The sequence below is a fragment of the Pleurodeles waltl genome, chromosome 5 (genome assembly GCF_031143425.1).
Source record: "Pleurodeles waltl isolate 20211129_DDA chromosome 5, aPleWal1.hap1.20221129, whole genome shotgun sequence".
Taxonomy (NCBI): domain Eukaryota; kingdom Metazoa; phylum Chordata; class Amphibia; order Caudata; family Salamandridae; genus Pleurodeles; species Pleurodeles waltl.
In genome coordinates, this window is record NC_090444.1 from 1,402,026,811 (window position 1) to 1,402,050,082 (window position 23,272).

General features: G+C 41.1%; 1 protein-coding gene across 3 annotated transcripts in view; it reads left to right on the top strand.

Annotated features, from left to right (window-relative positions):
* COL12A1 (collagen type XII alpha 1 chain) overlaps window positions 1–23,272 on the top strand; it is a 307,200-nt gene that overhangs the window by 277,220 nt on the left and 6,708 nt on the right. For all 3 annotated transcript variants that reach the window (XM_069235673.1, XM_069235672.1, XM_069235674.1), the window contains 6 exons: window positions 5,928–5,981; window positions 9,684–9,755; window positions 16,067–16,102; window positions 16,211–16,277; window positions 18,623–18,814; window positions 22,149–22,226. In XM_069235673.1, the coding sequence (XP_069091774.1) occupies window positions 5,928–5,981; window positions 9,684–9,755; window positions 16,067–16,102; window positions 16,211–16,277; window positions 18,623–18,814; window positions 22,149–22,226 (499 nt within the window). The remainder of the gene's footprint in view (window positions 1–5,927; window positions 5,982–9,683; window positions 9,756–16,066; window positions 16,103–16,210; window positions 16,278–18,622; window positions 18,815–22,148; window positions 22,227–23,272) is intronic.

Below are 23,272 nucleotides of genomic sequence, written 5' to 3' on the forward strand. Positions count from 1 at the left end.
CTAGTCTGATGGATGTCAGAGTGATGTATGTAGTGTGAAATCGCTAATAGTTAAGGGGTGTGAAAGTGTTTTCTGTAGTGTGAGTCTGCTTCTGTGAGGGTGTTTTCTGTAGTGTGAGTCTGCTTCTGTGAGGGTGTTTTCTGTAGTGTGAGTCTGCTTCTGTGAGGGTGTTTTCTGTAGTGAGAGTGCTGCTCGATCAGCGGTATGAACATGGTCTTGGTGTTGTGACACTGCTAGTCTGTGAGATGTGTGAATTCTTCAGACGTGTGAAACCTCTGATGTGTAAGTGGTATTAAAGTGCTGTTGGTAGTGATTGCTACTCTGACAGTTCTGAATGTTGTTAACAGTCCAAGACTACTTGTCGGAGAGGGTTGTGAGAGTGCTTCCGGAATGTATAACTTCTATTCTGAAGGGTTTGTGAGTGCTGGTAGTAGCATCAGTCGATGGGATTTTGGAATCTTGACCGTCTAACTCTACAAGTCCCAACTCATCATCATGGTCAGCACAACCAGCAACGTGTTTCAATGTCCAACGTTTCAACTTTAGCAGCTTCCAGGGGCCACTAGAGCAAGGTAAAGGACCAAAGAGAAGTCACGTACGTCCTGAGGGCTTTTGTTGTGCACGAACGTCAATGCACGTTTCCCCACATTGCCCTATGAATGTGTCTAACGATGCACCTAAGTCTGCTTTAAATAGAGCACATTGTTGGGAGAGGGAGGTACACTCAGAACGAGGGACGTCACGGATGTCTCAAATGACACATCTGCCATTATACTAAAAGCTTAATGTTTGGGGGGGCTGACACTCACACTTCTCCACTTCCCGCTCCATCTTTTCCCTCCTCCTCATCCACACCCACAATTCTCTTCCAGTGCCCGATGAGAGAATCACAACATGAACGGCAGCCATAAAATATCCTTGTTTTCAGCAAAGATTTAACACATGTACAGTCATCCAATGAGTTGTTTATAATACTGTTGTAAACAAAAAGGAAAACAGTGTTCCTAAAAGACGAAAGACAGGAGCAGCATCTGATAATGAGTCATCTGCACAGAAGTTTAAATAAAAACACTGTGTTTTACAGAGTATGAGAGAATTGTAGTTTGTGCTAAACTACAAGCTTTTCATATTGGCACTTTAATAGCTGTTGCCCTGGGGGTGCACAAGGTGGGGGTAGGACATCTACAGATGGGGCACCAGCCCCACCACCCCACACTCCATGCCCCCATTAACGTCACTGGTGCTCTGCCTGCATGCCTTTGCTCTCTCCCACATAGGATTTGTGCTAATGCACTCAGGAGGCGTTTTTGAGTAAAGCTTCTCCAGCATCATTTGGAAGTGATGAGAGTCCTACGCCCGAGCAGTGCCACCGACAAAGTAGGGGCACCAGAGAGTGAGCGGCCGTGGCTCGTTCTATAGATTGGTGAAGTGCTGGCGCTCTGTGGAGACAAGCACTTACAGGATGAAAGGAAGTATTCAATGTGCCACATAATAAGTATCCACTTCACCATAATAACAATGGAATGGGTGGTGCACTGAGGCATTAATGTGGATACCTCTCTTAAATAACCTCAATGATCCTGGTCAAATCATTGTATTATTCTGTGCCTTTGTTTCCCTATCTGCCATAATTGACTATTTGCCTAAAAACAGACTAAACATAGACATTATTTAATATACTCCGCACTTGGAGAATAATCTGCACCTGAAAAGTAGCAAGGAAGTTGTCAGGCACTTCCCTTCTGTCTCTTAAGGATAGTGGAAGACCATGTGGGATCACTTATTCATTTTTAAACAGGGGCAGCTGGTACCCTTTGTAAGTGCTGGAATGAGTGAAGTGCCCCACCACTCCCCCCGCCCCCAAAAAACCACCCCCTCCCTCCAAAACCATAAAGTAAACCACCCATCAAACCAAAAACCCCAAATAAAATACCACACGCCCTCCAAACCCCCAAATAAAAAACATAACTCTAACTACAAGGTAAAACAAAACCACTACACTTCCATGCTTTACACACTTACATGCATTACACACCCTCTGTCTTCTTCTGCTCTCTGATAAAGGAAGAGCTCCCCTAACCAATCCAGACACTGCTCTCATGCTGTTAACCAGCATGAGAGAAGTTCCTGGATTGGATGGAGTGGGCTGCCTGTGCTTGGTCTCCACCCAGCTGTCATAAGACAGCTGAGTGGAGAGCTTCAAAGTGCACCTGCCACTTTGGTCAGCGCAAAACAGCCAGCCAAAGTGGCATGAGAACTTTGGTGTGTACAGTCAGCCTTGCTTCAGTCCTCTGCTGCCAATCGGAGTGGACTGGGTCACGGAGCAGGCTTAGTCACAAATCACCAGACACACATTGCGTTGTTTGGATCCAGGCAGCATGCTTGAGCCAATGTGCATTTTGTAGCTCTCCATTGCATGTATGGACAGCTGCCCAACCTGCCTCATGTCTGATGTTTGACACTTACTGACCCGGGCTCTCATTCTGTTGGAGCCATGGCCATGGATTAAAGTTCTCTTGAGTCAGCGTCAATGTGCTCCTGCTACTTGAGCTTGACTTAGCTGCTTTGTGTCTGGACGCCTGCTGCAGTATCAGGTCATGCCAAGGAACAACTAGGCTGAATATGCAGAAAGGTCACTGAATGCATTTTACCCCTCAATTAGTAAACACTGCTCCGGGTCCAGAGACATTGTAAAAAACTGTAGTTGCTGCAGGATAGACTGGGCCCTTCATTCCTCCAGGTCAGTGGTATTCAAACTTTTTAATGCCACACCCCTTCCTCCAGAGAAAAAAACATTATCAGCCCCCCTATTAATTTTTCACAATAATTCTATCAAATTGGCTGGCAATGTTTAAATGTGTGTTTACTTATTTAAACATTGCAGTCTAGTTCTGTTACTGTCCCTGTCACCGTTCTGTTCCGATTTAAGGGCCATTAAACATGGGTTTCCACAGGGCACTTCAATTATCCCCATACTGTTCAATATTTATATGAGGATTCTAATTTCACTCATCAAAACCCCTGGTGTCAGTCTGGTGAAGTACGCAGATGACACCCAACTTATTCTCTTCCTGAAGGGCACTCAAAGGATGCCATTGGAGGCCTTTCACAACTGTATGAATGATATTATTGTGTGGCTCAGAGTCAATGGGGACAAAACCGAGTTTCTCTGTTGCTCGGCAAACAAGTCTCCAGCCATGCTTCTGTCGAACGTCTGGCCACTATTCTCTGATGGGACTCCTGTCCTGTCTGAGAAGGTTAGGAATTTGGGGGTATTGTTTGACAAGAAGTTGAGCCTTGAAGCTCACGTAAAAAAGACTACACAAATGTGCTTTTATTTAATTCGAACATTGTGTAAGATCCTTCCCTTGCTGCCCTCATCCTCTAAAGTGCTGGTAGTCCACAGTGTGATCCTGAGTAGGCCGGATTACTGCAATGCCTTGCTCTTAGGTGCCCCTACTGCCTGCTCAACAGGCTCTATAGAGTCCAAGTTGTAGCGGTCAAATTGGCCTTGAACAGACCTAGAAGATCTTTAGTGTCTCTAGCTTTGAAGGAGCTGTATTGGCTACCTCTAAGACAAAGAATTATGCCTAAACCCTTGTATATTGTTCACAAATCTCTGCACAACCTTGGCCCAGTCCATTTACAAAAGAAAATACATTGCTATGCCCCGGCTAGGAGTCTGCTCTCCTCATCTGCGAATCTGGCCCAGATTACTACATTTAGGAAATGTAGACAAGGAGGTCATGCCTTTATGATCAGGGCAGTTCATCTTTTGAACCATCTCCCAGTTACTCTGAGACATTTTTCTGATTTGATGCATTTCCAAAAAGCACTAAAAACTTGGTAATTTCCTCAAGGCTGACTGATATCTCAAAGACAGTAAACCATGTGTGGCAGTTCTCTCACATTTTCTGGGGTTTGTCATTTCCCCCCACCCCCTCAGACTGTTTCCCCTTTAGTGCCAGGATACCCGTTAGGTGACAGCCGTAGTTTATAAGAGATGTAAATTACATTAAATTAAATTTAAAAAATGCAATCAAATTCATTATCCCAAACTTACTATTCTGTTCAGGCAGGACTTACTAATGTATAAAAGTGTTCACAGTGCGATTATTAGAAGTGGGGGTTGGCGGTTTTGAAGACTATTTGGAGTCCCCTCCCTTTTGCCACATATTCCCATCTTGGATATAAATGACAAAACATGTTAGTGATGGCCCGTTACAGAGCGGTGTACTGATGCTAATTTTTTCAGCTTAAAACAAAGCCCTGTCATCAGCATAATGCTTCTTTTGGCCGAAGCCTGGAGCCCCCATGGGATCTCTTGAGGCCCCCTTAGGAGGGCCCGTCTTTAGTTTGCAGACCCCTGATCTAGGCCCTAATGTATCTGCACCAGCTGCAACACTGATAGATGTGCCCCAGCCTCTGAGAGGTAAAAGTGGAAGGAGCAAAGAAAACACTTCCCATCCTCTGCTTCACAGCACAAATACGACTGACAATAATTTCTAATCTCCAAAGTCCAGCTGAACACATGTGCAGGTGAACCTCTCACTGGGGACAGCCGGGCCATACGGACAGGAGAGGAATTCACAAGGTCACACTGAACCTCATTGAATACAATGCACCCACTAACACGTGCAGCAACAGGAAGGTCCAAGGTCCAGCACAGCATCAGCCATCCCACCAAAACGATGCTGCTATTGATATACATTTCCTCCATGAAGCCAAACTTACGTAGATGTCTTTTTGTGCTTCTCTGCTGATCACAGTGTGGAGGTTTGAGCTGTAGGCAGAGACAAGCACTAGTGGCTCACTCGGGCAAGGCTGGTCGGTGTGAGTGCACTGTACTCTTAATTATTTTTTTATTAGAAACAAAATCACACGGTATCTAAGACACAGCCTCCTACACAATAAACTCATAATTGGGTAAAATAGCTGCATGCAAAGCAGATGCAGTGCCTTGCTCGTTGTACAGCAGGGACTACTTTGAGGCCCATTACTTCATGAAAAATAAATTATTATATTTTTTTTTTTAAGTCAACGTCTGCGATATAATGTGGGGTGATCCACAATGTGATGGGCAGTCCATTGAGCCTTTGCATGAGAAGAATTCACCTGAACAGGGCTGAAGAGAGATGAGCCAAGGTCCCTTTCAAAATGATGTATGCAATATGGCGTGCATGTGTATGATTGGGGTGTGTGTGTGGTATTTAATGGGTGTAGTGGTAACATGAGGTCTCACTAACAGCAAAAGCTGTCTGTAGACCTAAAAAGCACAAAAATGTTTTTTCTCAAAACCCTTCCAAATTGAAATTCTATGAAACGGTTCTCTTCATAGGGAAGCGAAAATATTCCTTATATAAATGTTCCATAGATCTATGTGAGAGATTGCCAAGTTTATTAGTTCCTCTTTTATTAATATTATCATATTCATGTGCCGCGAATCTTAAACAGCAGATAAATAGGGAGGATTTTAAACGTTTGATATAAAATATAAGGGAAGCCGTACATTTCATAATTATATAATGCTTTGTGTTACATTTACAAATAATTCTACTTTGGCACCACAGTTCATCATGGCACTAGAATCCTTGATGCAGATTCAATTATATGACCTTACTTATTACTGACCTACTAGGTATCCTGTCTATGTATTTATATTCTGAAAGTGAATAAATCCAACTACTGTAAAATGAAACATGCAGAAATCATAAAATAGCCTTCAATCCTGCGGCTGTAAGTCAATACTTTTTTGATGAGGGTTCCAGATCCCTTGTCGAAGTGAAACAAAGCCATAAAATTAGCAATGTGATATTTTGTCGCATTGACTTCCTGTGGTCTGGATTTGGTAAAGTGAACGCCAGCTGTTTCGTATTGAGAGCTTTAAATCAGCAATGAATGTCTAATGGATTCTATTTTGGTAACAGGGCTTCCCAGGAAAGGATGGCGTTGCAGGCCCAAGAGGACCACCCGGACCAATGGTAAGTATGTATTGTCTTGAAGAACATGTTTAATGAGCAGGCTTCAGACATACCCCACAGGACTATCGCACGATTTATACTCATATTGAGACATTAATATGTATAGACAGAAGTGAACACTAAAAGCTTGATATCTAAGCGTATGGTTCATAAAATGAGCCTCGGCGTGGCTGAGATATGTAACTAATAAAATTTCCAAATATCTTAAAACCAATTTTCTTAGATATGTAATAAAAAAACGTTCCAAATATCTTGAAACCACTTTTCTGTAATTCTGAGAAATTAATGAGACAAATTCACTACGTTCCGGGTACCAAAAACTGTGCCTTTGACTAGGCATGTATTAAGAGTACTTTCTTATGTAATGCTATCCAAGCAAATTGAGATTTCACATTTGTCTCCAGTTTAACACTCATAAAATGATTGATCGAGAGTTAATTAATGTAGTTAAATATAGAAACTAAATACAATGATCTCTATCGCCTGCCAGTTGATGGGTTCCTTGTTTAGAGCTTGATGGACGCTATATTCCTTCCCAAACTTGGGGGCATATTTATACTCCGTTTGCGCCGAATTTGCGTCGTTTTTTTCGACGCAAAACTAACTCCATATTTATACTTTGGCGTTAGACGCGTCTAGCGCCAAAGTTCATGGAGTCAGCGTCATTTTTTTGCGTGAACACCTTCCTTGCGTTAATGATATGCAAGGTAGGCGTTCCCGTCTAAAAAAATGACTCCGATGCTATTGCGTCAGATTTATACTCCCGGGCAAAAATGACGCCCGGGAGTGGGCGGGACTAAAAAACCCGCATTTGCGCCGGATTTTAGCGCCTGGGTCAGGGCAGGCGTTAAGGGACCTGTGGGCCCTCCCCTGCCCCCAGGGACACCCCCTGCCACCCTTGCCCACCCCAGGAGGACACCCAAGGATGGAGGGACCCACCCCAGGGAAGAAAAGGTAAGTTGTGGTAAGTTGTGGTAAGTATTTTTTATTTTTTGGCATAGGGGGGCCTGATTTGTGCCCCCCTACATGCCACTATGCCCAATGACCATGCCCAGGGGACAGAAGTCCTCTGGGCATGGCCATTGGGCAAGGGGGCATGACTCCTGTCTTTGCTAAGACAGGAGTCATGTTAATGGCGTCTGGGCGCCAAAAATAAATGGCGCAAATCGGGTTAAGACGTTTTTTTTGCCTCAGCCTGACTTGCCCCATTTTTGGACGCCCAAACGCCATTTTTCCCTACGCCGGCGCTGCCTGGTGTACGTGTTTTTTTTTCACGCACACCAGGCAGCGCCGGTCGGCTAACGCCGGCTAACGCCATTCAATAAATACGGCGCCCGCATGGTGCTTCAGAATGGCGTTAGCCGGCGCTAATTTTTTTGGCGCAAAACTGCGTTAGCGCAGTTTTGCGTCAAAAAGTATAAATATGGGCCTTGATGTACATCCCATCGCTGTATTACAAGTGCATTATAGCGTATGGCTCTGAAGACGTTGTGGCTACCCACTCTGAGGCATATCTGCGATATTTTGCCAATGCATCAGTTCTCCAAACTCTAAATAAGATCCTTAGCTGGTAAATATTTGTATGCAGGGAAAAAGAATAACAGCAATTTTCCGTGCACTGCTCAACCCGCTGTTGTGTGTCTCATTTTACTGCATTGGGCCTTATCCCGAACGTGTGCACAAGCGAGTGTCTCTAAGCAAACGATGCTGTTTATTACCCGTCCGTTAACTCGTAAATTGTACAGCTAGCGTATGGGTTGTGCACAGCACGCAGTTCGGAAACCTGGAGAGTGGCTAACCCTCTCTGTTTCTGAGCGGATCCGCTGGCACTCATACACTAACTCACAGGGATCGCAAGCTAGTTCCTGCGGACAGCGTTCTTAGTACGGCGCCTGTTGTGTTGTCTTTCTAGGAGATAAGCGGTTTTGCATTGAAAGGGTGTTCTGGCGACGACAAACTGAAATTCCGTTTTATTAATTTCACTCAGATGAACATGTAACAAACCGAAGTGTTTGCTATGGATGCAGCTATCCATATTGTTACCTATGACGTAGCTAACTATGTTGTTAAATATGGATGCACCTGACCACAGTGCCTCCTAAAGGTGCAGTTGGCCACTGTTACCTGTAAATATTTACATCTTCCAGGGCTCACCACTTTAGAGCGATTGTCTGTTCAGTATTAAGGTGGTGGCACAAGGAGGCATTTGACTTGTTAGAAATTCATTAAACTTATAGGTACAATGTTTAGCTGCATATGAAAATGAATAACTTCCACCTGCCCCCATGACTTGAGAGATAGCCAACAGCAGTGTGTTGGTTTCAGCCGCTGGCATTAAGCATGCTGGGCATTGGAGACTGGTGTTTATAAAGGGAAAAGTGAAACTGTAAGTATCTTGTTGTTTGAAAAATGAAGACCAGATGAATAATACCACTGCCGTAACATGGCCCGAGCTGGCAGCTATGCACGAAATCCATCCGACACCCACCAAGAGGCATTCATAACTCCGCCCTGCCCTGTGCTCTCACATACATGGCTCCATTGACTCATCTGTGCCACACCAAGTGTCAAACAAAAGTAAAGTGCTGTACTATCTGCTATGGGGCATGATGTACTTGTTCTCTGTACATTGGTATGTACCATGATGAAAACAAGGCCTTCTATCAACAGTTATAGCCATACAACTCGCATGCTGCCCGATTCCTTAAAATAGCAGGCAAGGCAACACGCCTTCTCCTCTTGGGGAAGGTAGGCTGCTCTAGGCCAAAGTACACTTTCATTCTTCGAGCTTTGGCGTCCATGTCAGGAGGATCTATTTTAATTAGACCCCGTTTCCTGGCCCTAGTACCGTATTCAGTGTTTCTTTCAGCTGGAGGGCATTCAGCTACACCTGTACACATTTTAGAACAGTGTGGGGTTTGGTAACAGTATAGACATTAGATAATGCGGTTGTAATCTCTCCTTTGTGATTTTCAGATTGTATGAAGGGAAAGAGGAGGGAAGAAACATTGTCTGAAGGTTCTTGTAGGTAGTAGGGAAGACATTGTTAGTCAACAGCTTTAGATAAGCAGCAACGCATTGGGGGCAATTCACAGAGCATTTTCCAGGTGTAAATATGACTTACTGCTGGAAATTCAGAAGTAAGCCAGGAGTGAGTCATTCGTGGTCACACAAAAATCTTTGTGAATCGGGCTCGTAGGGGAGGGGGGGTGGCATACGGTGTGGGGAAAAGGTATAGGTCTCAGGTGTGGACCTCAGAAATATGGAACTAACAACGTGTGGTAATGTGAAGTGAGAAAGATGGAAAACATCAGCAAGAAAACAGTGAACAAAACTTATTAAAAGTAATCGTCCGAAAGAAATATAGGAGAAAAGCAATTGGTGCAGGGAGGGAAACTACAGAGGGGCTGTTAGAAAACAGTGAAATGTGGATGAAGGATGAAAAGAAGTGGCATGTTTTATGGCCCCGTTAAGGCAACCAAGCTCTGTCACTGCAAACCCTTGATGGATGAGCTGGATCTCAGTTCACTGTTACCTCTCCACCAATGGTTTATTTTAGTTATAAACTGTGGCTGTTTTCGAGAAGATTTATGATGGCATTCTGAGGGGAGCTTAACCTGTCAGTGCGGCCTGGAGCGGATTAAGATGCAGCTTCTTATCATTGCATTAACTGCACATATCACATGTCTTCCCATGCTGTAGGGTGCGCCAGGAGCTCCAGGAGTACCCGGCCCAAGTGGAAAGCCAGGGAAGTCTGGGGATAACGGATTACCAGTAAGTACATTTACGCTTTTTCCACCAGTAATGAAATACCCGTGAGCTGTGTCTCTGTACATCAACGTAAAAGGCTTTTTTAATAAGAAGGCATGCTTTGACACAAGAGAGGAACGCGCTAAAAACCAAGGGAGACCACAACTTGTTATTTGAACCTTTATGTTTTTGCTGCACATTGTTGGAATATTCTAGGTTTGGAAATCGTGACTTTCAGTTTCCATGAAAGGAAAGGCAGGTTTATTGTGCCAGGACATCTATATCTACATGGAATAAATGCCGTAGGCCTGATCAGCTAAGATGCTAGAGCTTTGTAAGATCACATGTTTATTTTCCACCCTTGGGAGCAATGTTGCACTGTTGTGCATCTTGCAGATCCTTTCATCTCAGCCTATGACCAGCGCACACCCACGTGCACCAAAGGAATCAAACATCACCTGTTACCAAATCGCTAAATGGGTTCCAAATAGTGATTCCTATGAAAGGTATTAACGTGTTAAGACCAAAATGCAGCCACAAAACAATATTATACAGAAGGCTCAAAGGAGATGATAACAAGTTCGTAAATGGGAAAGATTCCCCAATGGATCCCAGTCCCTTTGTGAATGGTCCAAAAAATGTTTTTTTACCAGTAGGCAGTGCTCCTATGTTCCACTGCCTAGACTTAAAAATGTTAAACATTTTTTTTAAATGCATTCCGTTCTCTTTTAAGGAAACCTGGATGTGTTTAAAAAAATATTGCGTTATTCAAAAGCAATTACAGACATAGTGATCTGCTGACCTAAGCAGACCACTATCCCTGTGATGGCAGCAATTCATAGTGAATTGCAATTTGCGACCTACCTCATAAATACTCATGATCTAGATCAAATTGCGACCCATTAATAATCAGGGTTTTGCAAACCAATCTATTAGTATATAGGTCTGTTCACAAAAACAGACTGGATTAGGTTAAAGTTGGAGTGCAATTTGTGGCAACTTTTACTTTCTCCCTTCTTTGTACATCTGGCCCTACTATACATGTCTACAGAAAGAGACATCATATTTTCCAATTTCCCATCCTTCTCAACATGGCTCTTTGTCAAACCAAACAATTTTACACTGATGGATCTCTGCAATGACTATTGCAACAGCACCACTTTGTGTCTGAGTTAAAAAAAATAAATATATTTTGGGGACTATTTTAACACTACCAGAAGTTCACAAGCTTTATACGCCAATGTGCCTGCGCCTTACACCCATAATATATAATTCTTGCTGTTGAAAATTGTAATATGTACACATATATGTGTGTATACATATATGTGTGTTCATTATTCATTTCTACGGTTATTTAGTATTCACATTTGATGATGAGGCTCTTACCTGTTGTTAGCCTTGAAGAATGGGGGAGTAGTAGGATCCTATGACGAACAATGTGAGTCCCTGAGAAAATTGATTTGTGCACCTTGTTTTGCACAGGGTCATCCAAGTAATTCCACAAATCAAAAATGTATTTCTCTATGAATAGCCACAATTGGCAATATTACCAGAAAGCACCCTGACTACACTCTCTTACTCATTCTGTTTTCAACTTTTCAATGGCCAGTGCCTTTTTGTATACATGAACGCCCGAGTATGTACATTGTGTATTCTGCTTGTCCTAAGAATTTCAGTATGCCCAGTATCGGTTGGTGTTTTTTTATTTTTCTTTAAGAAACCGATTGTTACATGGCCAGACTGAAAAGCAAAATCAACCCTGCAAACATTTTCGAACCAGCTGCACTCTGAAGGACTCCTTGACAAGGAGCAAGAGATAAGGCCATGGTTGACTCATCACAACCATACTTGCTCTGAAAGCTCTTCCACAGGTAGAAGTCCACCAAGAGAATGTCAGCGTGGCGGAACAGTCAGTCTGCCCCTGGAGCACGCCATCAATTTTATCCTATCAGTTTGATTTCTCATATGATCTGTTTACTCACTACGGTGACACCAGTCACACAAATGTAAACTGACAGGATGTCCTTCAGCCCTAGTCTCAAATCACTTAACCATACCACAGTAAAATATGCAGTTTCATTGAGAGGCTGTCGATTAAAACATAATTGCTAGTCTCTTAAATCTCTTGTTTCTTGCACTGTGACTCAGTAAATGAATATGTATGTTGCTGGATATAGCATTCTCAGACGTAAACTGAGCAGGAGCTTTCGTTTGCTTATATATTTGGCAGCAGTTTTATCAGCAACATCTGGATATGGTAGACATTGTTTCTACGCTTGGTTTGCATTTGTAACTGACTAGCACGCTTGCTGGCTCTGTACTGGGATATCCAGCACAACAGACTAGGATTGAAAGAAAATTGCGTGCACACAAAAATTGCAGCTGATGCATTGTGGATTTCAGAGCGCTTAGTGATAAGTGTACCCAGAGGTGGGCCATTGCCTCATTCGTGGTTTGAGGAGCAGTGTCTTATCATAGATAGCAAGGCCTTTAAAGCAGTCTATCAAAAAAAGTGAAACAAGGTCATTCCCCCCATCGTTAGCTAACAATCTCAACTGAAGGCATCAGGCACGAATCAGTGTGCCCCACATTTGTTTTCTGGAAACTGACTTGAGATTTTAATTTACAAATTTTGTGGTGTGCTTGAGGCAGGATCTACATGAACACCAGACAAGAAATAGCAACAGAGACTTTTGGGGAAAGATCTGAGGTGTGTGAGGTCCCTGCATTCATAGCCAGAAATGAGACCAAGCTGTTTAGAGATGGCTTTGTTCATCAAGATGAATGTTCTGAGTTTCATTCAGTTGGCCAGAAAGACCAGATGTAAGACCCCAACCGTATAATCTGGGTACTACTATGGTCTTGAATAGTTTGCAACGGGTGACAACATAACATTGTTTGATTTGTGCACAGAGCTCAAAAGAGGGGTCATATGGGCAAGGGTAAATTGTGGATATATGTGCCAATGAGCAGATTTAGAGATAGATAGATATTTTAACCTTGACTGTTCAGCAAGAAGGTTGTTCGGCACCACCTGTAGATTCATACAAAATCCGCAACTGCAAAATTGAACAGAATAATTTCTGTGAAGTCACTTTACTCTCAATATGACCCCCAATGTAATCTATAGCATAACAGTAGGGGAGTCAAAACTCTTACTTGTTGCCATTTGTAAGACAAAAGACTTAGACAAAAGCTTCCTCTTCTCACATCAATAACAACATTAGGCTCATAATTACTTCGTTGTTTTTTTTCTCCACATTGATCATATGACTAAAGTCCCCCTCTCAAAAACATTAAGGCAGATATTGGTTCTACAAACATTTTTTTACTCTGCAGAGTAATGATTAAATATTCCCTAATTTAGACTAAAAGATGGCATTACAAAGGGTTGCAGAACCTTTGGCTCTCCATAGTGCTTTAAGAGTTCAGATATCTGGCCAGTCCAGGTAAAACGTGACTAGATGATGGATAAATGATGCAGAAATGTCATCAATCGCAGAAGTGTCATCAATCACCTGATAGACATACATATTTCTTGATGTGACTTCCGATTTTTACAGAGTGTAATCGATAGTATTTGTTCCTTGTTTCTGAACGTCCTTTTAGAGCATAGTCATTTTCAGTACTGTAAACTAAATGCAAGTTTGGTTTCTACATGACATGTTATCCCCTAATTATTTTGACATTATAGTCGAAGTATATTTAAATCTTGGATATTACGCCTTCTTTTCTGCACGAAATTGGATGCCATTGTCTCAATATCACCTCATAAAAGGTAAAGAACAGCCGCACAAAAAAACACAAATCTGGCAGTGCCTTGGCTACAGGGTCAAAGGTATCAAAGGTTATGGAATGTGTCAAAAGGCCTCTAGAATAAATGCCAGTGAGGCAAGAGCTATTGCCTTTAACCTGTCTGTATCACTCTGTGCCTTTTTTGTTCATTGATCTAGCATGGGACGTGTGCAATTTCATAATCAAATAAAGGTATTTTTTCTGTATTGCAAGCTGCAATTCTTTTCTTGAAGATGTCAGATAATTTTAGCTCACACGGTTTACTGGCGGAGGTTTGCATAGCTCTAAAGTATCTGTTGGCATTTGGCATTTGACAGTAATCTGCCTTTTATGATTGATATGATTCTTCCAAAGTGGAGGCTAGGCTCTCGTCCTGACTTGCTATACATTCACGAGGCACTCTCGCATAGGAGCAGTTTTTCGAACCTTACCTTTGGGCACATTCCCCTCATTTTCTATTTCATACCTACATTTGCTAGAGTTGCAGCAACGTTGGCACTGCACTGTTAACAAGAGCAGCACGTTGTTAATTACATTTTCTAATTCGTTTTTTGATGAAATTTGCTGGAGATGTAATTATTCACCCACACCTTCACCATTTTTGCGTAGGAAAAGAAGTTCTGAACGGAGAGAGAACGCCAAGATAAGCATTCCAACCTTGGAACCGCAATTTTGTCCAGTTTCTGAAAATAATGGAATTCTTTGCTAAAAAAATGTATAAAATACATCATTAGCTGATGAGCACATCCTGTTATACAGGTAGTGCCTTTACGGTGCTTGTGCAAAATACTAATATGGGATTAGCTAAACAGATACATGATTGACAGAACTTTTCCTATGCTTAAAAAGATGCAGAGTGCAAAAAAAAGTCAGTTAGCAATACTTGTGCTCCTTTGTACTTTTTGCACTATTTACCAGAGCCAGGCCTAATGAGATTCATTTTTAATTATCTATTGGACCATTATAATTGCTCTGCTGGCTAGTTACTGGCTCATAGCCGCTCCTGTATGTAAGTAGTGGGCACACTTCATTGGGATTTGCCTACTCTTGGTATAGGTAGGAATCAGGTGAGAAATCTGCATAGAGTTAATAACTGGTTGAACAAGCAGGACCCTGACACGAGTTACACCAGTAGTTCCCTTTAGAACCTTGGATCGAAGGAACCTGTTTTGGAATGCCAGTTAGGCATGAAGTGAAGCACAGGTAGAGTTCTTCCATAACACAGCTTGATGCTGCCATTTTAGCCTACACAAACATCTGTGCATGAGGGTGTGCCAGCCTGTGGGCTATTCCTAAGGAGTGTCTGTCAGGGGTGGTGAGGTGATGTGGCATCTCTGGATTGAGCAAAGTAGGCCACTTTGTTGAACTCTCAACCTCAATTTAAACCCATGTAGGGACTTTAAGAGAAGAGGAAACTATAAAGGAGGAATGCTGGACCCATGGTGTGGAAGATTCCCTACCTGCAGAAGTATCCAGGATTGTACTTTCGGGCCTCCGTGGGCACTGTCTTCAGGGCCAGTCGCACTGACCTCTCCACTTCCTCTGTAGAACTTTAGAGGGTCGACTTGTTGGTTTCATGAAGGAATGAGTTCCTTTGGACTCTGTGGATCAGTTCTGGCTTGTCTGTGGATGCTCTAGGAAAGGGTACCTCTGACTCGTTCAAGACACACAACTACTCTACATGTGGCCTGAACATTGGGACACCTGAGAGTACAGCAGTCTGCTTTTACAGCCATAAAGTGTTGCTGCTGAAAAACTACAGGACAGTGTACCACAAGTACAGCTTCAATAGAGGAGAGTATTGAAAATGTTTTAGGGAGAAACCATCTGAAAATGAACTAGTCAGGAGGCCCTTTAAACCTCATGGTATCCGAAGCACAGTAAAATGAATGCAGTGCAAGTAACCCCATGTCAAAAGGTCCAGTGGGGCCCGTGTTAGCATTTGTTTTTCCTGCTATGGAAAGGCTGCCCCATAGGTCCATAAGGCATAACAGCTTCCTGATATATAATTCTTCCCCCATGGAGATTCAGTGCCTCTGGGGTCCATCTCACAACAGCTGCACTATTCTGCATACAAGAAATTACATCAAGGGATGGCTTATTCTCCTGGCAGGACCCATCAGACCAAGCATAGGTCCTAGGGAGACTAAGCACCATGAAAGCCTTGTTCAGCAGCTTCCTGCAACCCTCCTCTGCTCTACATGCCTAAGGAGATAACGACTGAGCCCTAAGTGTAGGTGACATGCAGGGGAAGGATGAACTGCCTGCTGTCTATCCGGCATTACAACAGTGTAATCTGCAGGAGATTCTGAAATCCCAACACTTAAACTGAAGTATTCACGGTTTTCTTCATGCACTCACTTCAACTTTTCCTTCTGGTTATAACTCATCTCAGCTTCTTTCTGTACCTCCACCTTTGGGTAATCTTCCTGCTTAATGTTTGTAAACTCCATCACGAAGATAATAATGCTAATTAACATATAAAAATCACACAGTGTTATTCAAACTGGCATGGATTAATAAATGTGACTCTTTTGCAGGGCCCTGCTGGATTGAAAGGAGAAAAAGGAGAACGAGTAAGCAAACCTTCATATCTGAATAAGAAAATTACTTTTTCAGTAACGTGAAGAACACAAAACATATACTAATGTTCAATGCTATTTCTTTACATTTGTTTCTTAAAGGGAGACATGTCATCCCAAAACATGATGAGAGCAGTTGCTAGACAAGTCTGCGAGCAGATGATTAATGGTAAAACAATGAGCATGTTTCTGTAATGATCTTTTTCTCAGTCTTACAATGTATTTCTTCTTGTTGTGACTTTTTCTTACATTGGAGAGATCTTGCACCTTACAGCGGCATATTGTGCTGGTGTTTCATGTAAACAGTAGGCCAGTATTTTGTAAAATAATTTATTTGTCATCCCCTTCTGCGAAGCAAAGTTATTGATTAAAATTAAAACAAAATCAAATCGACCAATGAGTTGGATGAGTAATTCCGTATGCTGGTCGTTTAGGTCGCTTTTGTTTCACAGTGTAAACTGAGCATTTAGGGCCTGATTACGACTTCGGCGGAGGGGAATACTCTGTCCCAAATGTGACTGATATCCCACCCGCCGAATTACCAGTTCCATAGGATATAATGGACTTGTTATTCCGCGGACAGGATATCCGTCACATTTGGGACGGAGTAATCCCCTCCGTCGAAGTCGTAATCAGCCCCTTAATTTCTTGCATGGTATCTTTCTGAGACCTGCACTGGCACTGATTACGCTTGTCTAATAACAATAAATGAATGGCCCTTCACTGCTCTGCAGGTTTTGTTTACCCTCTCTCTTTCCTTTTATGTTTGTCTCCAACCTTAGGTTGTTCAAATTAATGCTTTGAGATCAAAGTCAGTGGTAGCGCATGCATTTCAAGAATGAACAACATTTTAGCAAACAGTCCTTTCACCAACTGTGCTGCTTAAGATAAATTGCCGACAATCAGTTTTACCACGACTCATCAATATTAAATATAATTTCTCATATTTATTCTATGTATACACTACCCCCTCTTGCTCAGTATTAGAGAATACTCTAAACGATATGCTCACCAGTAAGGCATAGTGTTTGTACCAATACAAAAATGAAATTGCTCCAAAAAATGCAGCCACCAATGTCTTCCAATGATTATTAGCAACAAAGAAATCCTGTTTTCTAAATGTGTTTAAACAATGCAGAAGTAGCAAACTCCTGTTGTCTGCAAATACCACGACTCCAGTAATTAACTACATCTCTTGTGTGGCATGGCATGACTTTGTCTATTTTGATTTTTTTTTTATTTGGAAACTTTTGTAATGTCTTACACCTGACAAAATCCAGTTCAAACACTTGAAGAAGGGGAGGGTAGGGGTGAGTGCAGCTCCATACTTTCTTTGTGGTTCAGAGAGTCTCGGTACCCTAGCTGAAATGTCTAGTCTTAATAGAGCAAACAACTGCTCAAACCTACAGACATATCACCCTGAGCTTTCCTCATCTGATCTGATCTTAGAAGTTAAGCAGGGTCAGCCTGGTACTTGAATGAGATCCTTACGGCTCTGTCAGTTCCTCTCTGTTTTACCTGATCATTTCCATAATTTCACCGGAAATAAAGTCAAGTTATATTTTTTAAATAGCAGACACCAAAAATCTCCTTAAAATCCACATTAGAGGATCTTACATCAGACCTTCAGTAATGGCAATGATGGATGCCATTTGTGAGACACTTGGATTTTCTTCTTAAATTGTTTCTGTGGCAGACATACAAATGTTTACTTCTAAACGCTGATATTTAGCGGTTTTGACAGCACATATATAAAATGTTGCTCTTGAGTACGTGGTAGTATGTGTTCTTTGTCACCCAAATACAAGATCAATCCCACTTAGGCAAAAGAAATTTCAGACAAAAAGCATAATACGTTTTCCAATTATACTTTAATTTTGGGAAAATGACTAGTTTATTAATATGTAGTAATGCAGACAATTAGAAGGACGTGATAAAATGTTCACTGATTACTAGTACAATGCAACAGTTCATGCAGAACAATAACACATATATTTATCTTCTGTTCAAGTCATCTCACACCCTACAGTCAGGGTGTATTCTCACATTTGTGAATATTCTTGATGCATATTTGCAGTCTCTTGAATGGAAGCAACTCCAAATCCAGGATGCAATGTGTGTCAATGTAGGCTTGAAGGATGCAAATTAAATATATCAGTGCCTTGCTCTTCCTGTTTTTCTGGTCCTATAGACTCGAGGGTGCAATAAATTAACATGCTGTTGTCCTGTCATAACAGATTTTTAAGATTTCATTGCTAGCCTGCATATTGGTATACCGTGTAATACTACAGTCATAAATTGAAGGGTCACTTCATCGCTTCTTGAATATAACCTGTTAGAATGTTAGTCAATAGACATTACAAAGCAACCACATCTTTGTTGTTTCCTGTGAGCCTTGTTATTGTTACTCATGGGCATGGGTTGTGTCTGGTTCATAATGTTTTGAAAATGATTACTGCATTATTGCTGACAAAACATCAATCTGACTTTTACCAATTCCTTTTATTCTTTCAGGTCAAATGAATAGGTTTAACCAAATGTTAAACCAAATTCCAAATGATTACTATTCGTCAAACCGAAACCAACCAGGACCACCTGGTCCCGCTGGCCCTCCTGGCAGCCCTGGATCAACAGGAGAGCCTGGACCAGCTGGCAGACCCGGTTTCCCTGGAACACCAGGCCTTCAAGGACCACAGGGTGAACGAGGTAGGTGTCACTCAACAACCAGTCAAGTCAAAAAATAGAAATATTCAAAAGCATATTCAAGGTTTCAAAATGCATATCACAAACCTCTATGAATCTCCCTAGAAATAAAGTCAATGTTTTTATTGTGTCAAAAACATGTTCATCTATCACAATATTTGCCAACTTTTATAGTTAATATTTTCCAACGTGACATGGTACGCAGATGGTGTATCTCCCACAAAACAGTCCTCATTGCCAATCGTGATCGGCCCTCTTTGACCACTTTTGTATCTTTCTTTAATTTGACTTTTCAGTCCAATCTCTTTGGGATGTCCCTGTCGGTCACCTGTCAGACTAATTACACTGCCTATTACACCAACATCTCATGCTTTCTCATGTACTAAGCAAGTCTTTCATCATCCAACATAGTCTCCAACTCCAACATCACTTCTTGATCCTTCCTCCATCCCTTCTTAACTTATTTGTGCCTTTCACGTAGGCCATCTTATTACTTTCAACGGTTAAAGTTTACATTCTGCAGCTTCTTAAAACGTAACACTTTCTCAAACAAAATTATTATGATGGGATCTTCGGTAGCTTCTTTAATTCATAGACATTTATGAGTCTGCTGCAATTACTTTCCTCTCAAGGAATACCTGGTAACAGACAACTCCACAGATCATTATTATTTAAATCAGATTAACACTGCCACAGCTTGGTTCACGCTGAACAAATGATGCAGCGTATGCTAGAGCTACTCTGGTAAAGGAAATGCCATTCTCTTAATATAGGCATGCCATAAAACAGTAAACTGAAACAAATATGATAGCAGTATTCCCCTGATTTTAGTGCTGAAAGAATATGTATATTTGTCAATATGCAAAAAGGCTTTAGAAAAACTGATTGTGCTTTCAAACTAAAAGTGAGTAGAATCAGAAGGAACACCAGGACTTGTGTTTCCAGAGAAAACTTGAAATATTCAGTGAGTATAATCCAATAAGTAGTGACACAAACTCAAGCAGATTAAACTGAATTGCACATGCACAACAAATGGTTAATAAAGGTAGGAAAATCAAAGTCACATAGAGTCTGTAGTATATTCAGAAGAAACGGAGCTGTCAATCTTTATTGCTGTAAATGTTTATGCTGATTATTCTCTGTTGATCCTAGAAAGCAATAAGGGGGGGGGGGGTCTACATGCACACAATAAAAATCTCCAAATCATAAATGATAATTACATGATTCATTTAGTGAGAACAGGGGGCAAAAACTCAAATTATTGCACAGGTCTGATATGAAGAACAACAAACACCAAACCAGGAAAATAAATCTGTATCTGGCAAATGCTTCACATTTACTGGGCTGCAGTCTGAGATCTCTTGTCGGTAGTTCGGAAACCTAAAGCAGTAAAGAAAATCAAAGCAGAGAGGCGCATAGGGAGAAAGTTCCGTGAAGGGCTAATTGAGCATTCAAATTCATCAAGTCTCCAGAGTTTTGCAATTTGCTGGCTTTGCTGGAAGGGTCAAAAAGACTTGCCATGTAGTTCGTTTCTGCTAAGTGCTCCTTTACTTTAAATTTCTTGGGCTGTCCTGAGAAGACTATCCCTGGTGCTTCAATAACTCATTTTGGTGAAGAAAGTTAAAGCAGGAGGACCCTGATGAGAAGTGTGCTGTGATTGGTTGTTGAAAATTCAAATTTACTAAACCCCCATAAATGGTGAAGTAATACTGGTGTGTGTTGTGCGCAAAGTACCGGAAGTGTGACAGTCTCTGCCTGGAAGCTAGTCCGCTGGTGAGGCTTTTAAATATTTGGGACATTTTCACACTGGATCTTTATCCCTACCTACTAGTTGTATAACAGGATAGGGGACTCAATCCAGAGGAAACTGAAATTATTGACCAATCCGTATCAACCAAGAGCAGGTGGTATCTTTCTGCAGTTGCACTGAAGGTTTATCCCAAGGTACTATGCAAATAACATCCTTTTTTTATTTCACTAAGGAAAGATAAAGTCAAGGAGGTTGTTATTGTCATACCTTTTAATTAGAAATTGGGTAACTTAAAAATAAAACTTTAGTTATTGCTAAAATACATACAGGGGTGTATCTTGGTCAGTAAGATTTTGAGGGAGGAAGGGGTGTGAGCTTCAGATTTCTCAATAATCTCACTGGTTACAATGCATTATATGTGAAGCAGAGCAGAAGGGGGCAATAAGCAAGGAAGAGGAGTGTGGATTGTGAGGAATACTTATAACTCAATATTTTGTAGAAATAACCATTTTAAGAACTTTAAAACAGAGACAGCAGTGTGTGAGTGTGTTTACTACAGAATACATTTATTAGTGTGGTGTAACACCCCAAACACCCCCCTTGAAGCTAGGCCCCTGAATACATAACTCCCCATAGAATATATAATTTAAGTTGTTCTTGCAGGTCTGTTAATGGACCAGGAAGTTTGTAAGATATGAAAGGAGAAACCTATAAATGACCCTGCCTCAAACTCAATCTTGAAAATCAGTATGGTTAAGGTCTTTGAAGGCATTAGGGTCCTAACAATGTGGTTAAACTTTCAACTCTTTATGCTTCATTGGAGGAAACAACGGCTGATAATATTGATATTCAAGATGGCATATTGAAAACTTTAGGGACTTCTGCCACTTTGATAAGAGGTTTTCTGGGCAAAGGAGTATTTTACATCTTATTAACAAAGTATCTAGGCTTGTACCTCCAATGTGCCATTGTTTAACTATAGTTGATAAACTGGGCTCATTAGGTGTAATGCTGACTACACTGGCTAAAGACGTAAATGCAAAACGCAGCAAACCTAAGCTTTAGTTACTTACATAACCACAGTTGTTTTGTTTATTCTACTGGTTGTGATTCTTATGCCCCCACATGAGTACAATTTATGGTGGGAGACTGGTTGATTACTTTTTCTGTAGGCCTTAGCAGTTGTACTCAACTTGTAGGAAAAGTACATAGATTTGGCAAAACTGACTTTATTGTCACCAGGACATGTAAAACATGGCTGATATTACTGTGAAAGCTGTATGTAAATTATTACTCAAGGCACATAATACCAAATTACATTTGAGCGTGCATACCTATTGGGCTTTCTGGCTATATTTTATCATGGTCCTACCTCTACTTAATAACAGTTATTTGAATATGTTATTTTTCAGAAATATTTCATATTACATTCAGTAAACTGCAACGTACTTCACAATCATCTCAAAAAGGCTTATAATTGTCTCTTCCATGTGTCTTTTAAAACTATGTTATCATACCATATTAATTGAATGTTATCATTGAACTTCTCTTGAACGTTATATATTTTTTCTGTCCATGGTTTCTTAGGGATACCTGGAGAGAAAGGGGAAAGAGGAAATCCTGGAATTGGATCACCAGGACCACGTGGTGTCACTGGACCACCAGGTATGCCTTGAGTCTCATGCTTAATGACATAAAAAGGATAACAGTGTCTCCATTTCTAGCACAATGTTGCAGTGTAAATTTATTTCAGCAGTATTTTTATGGCATATTGCAAATTTCTGTCTGCACTGAAATTTCTTTCGGAAAATGTGTTAGTATGTCTTTCTGTGATGCTCATATAGTAAACATCATGTGACAAATACTTTTACCAGTAGAGGGAATGGTGCAAAACAGTAAAGAGATATTAAGGAAGCATGAAATACAGAGCGAAAAAAAGTAAGGCCCATATTTATACTTTTTTAGTGCCGCATTTGCGTCGTTTTTTGACGCAAAATCGGTGCAAATTTACAAAATACCATTGTATTTTGTAAGTTTGCGCCGATTTTGCGTCAAAAAACGTAAAAAAGTATAAATATGGGCCTAAGTATCTGCCCAATTTGTTTGGTGGGAAAAAGAAATGCAAGGGGTGTGATATGGGAATTAAGAGACAGCAACATTTTATTGGCCTGGCAGATTGAAAGGCATCCATTTTAAATTAATAAAACAGTCCAGATCCATGGTGGCTGATGGTATAATTTGGGAGATAAACAGATATGCTGATAGCACAATTGTCATAAAGGTGTAGCTGAGCTGCAGGCGTTTGCTTAATTAAGTGGAAACTGGCTGACCATTTTCATGGATATAGAGGGGTCTTGGAATATTGTGGATTAGTTTTCTAGAAATATTGAATTTTCTTTCGAAGTTAGAGGGAGTAAACATTTTGAAAGATGGGTTTGTGTTCAATGCTGAGAAGTCTAGGGCTTACTGTTAAAAGGAACAAAGAAATCTGGGCAATGTAGCAGAAAAAAGAAGGCAGGGCAATGAATCTTAAAGAAGGGCATGATATCACTTTTTGGTAAAAAAAACAGATTAGAGTGGACTATTGGAAAAATCAGAGGTTAAGCTACTCAGTGCCTGCATTGAGTGAACTGTACATGAAAAAAGATTTCAGAGGATGTAGCGAATATCCAAGGCATATGGGAAACATAGTGAGCAGACACAGTGATCTT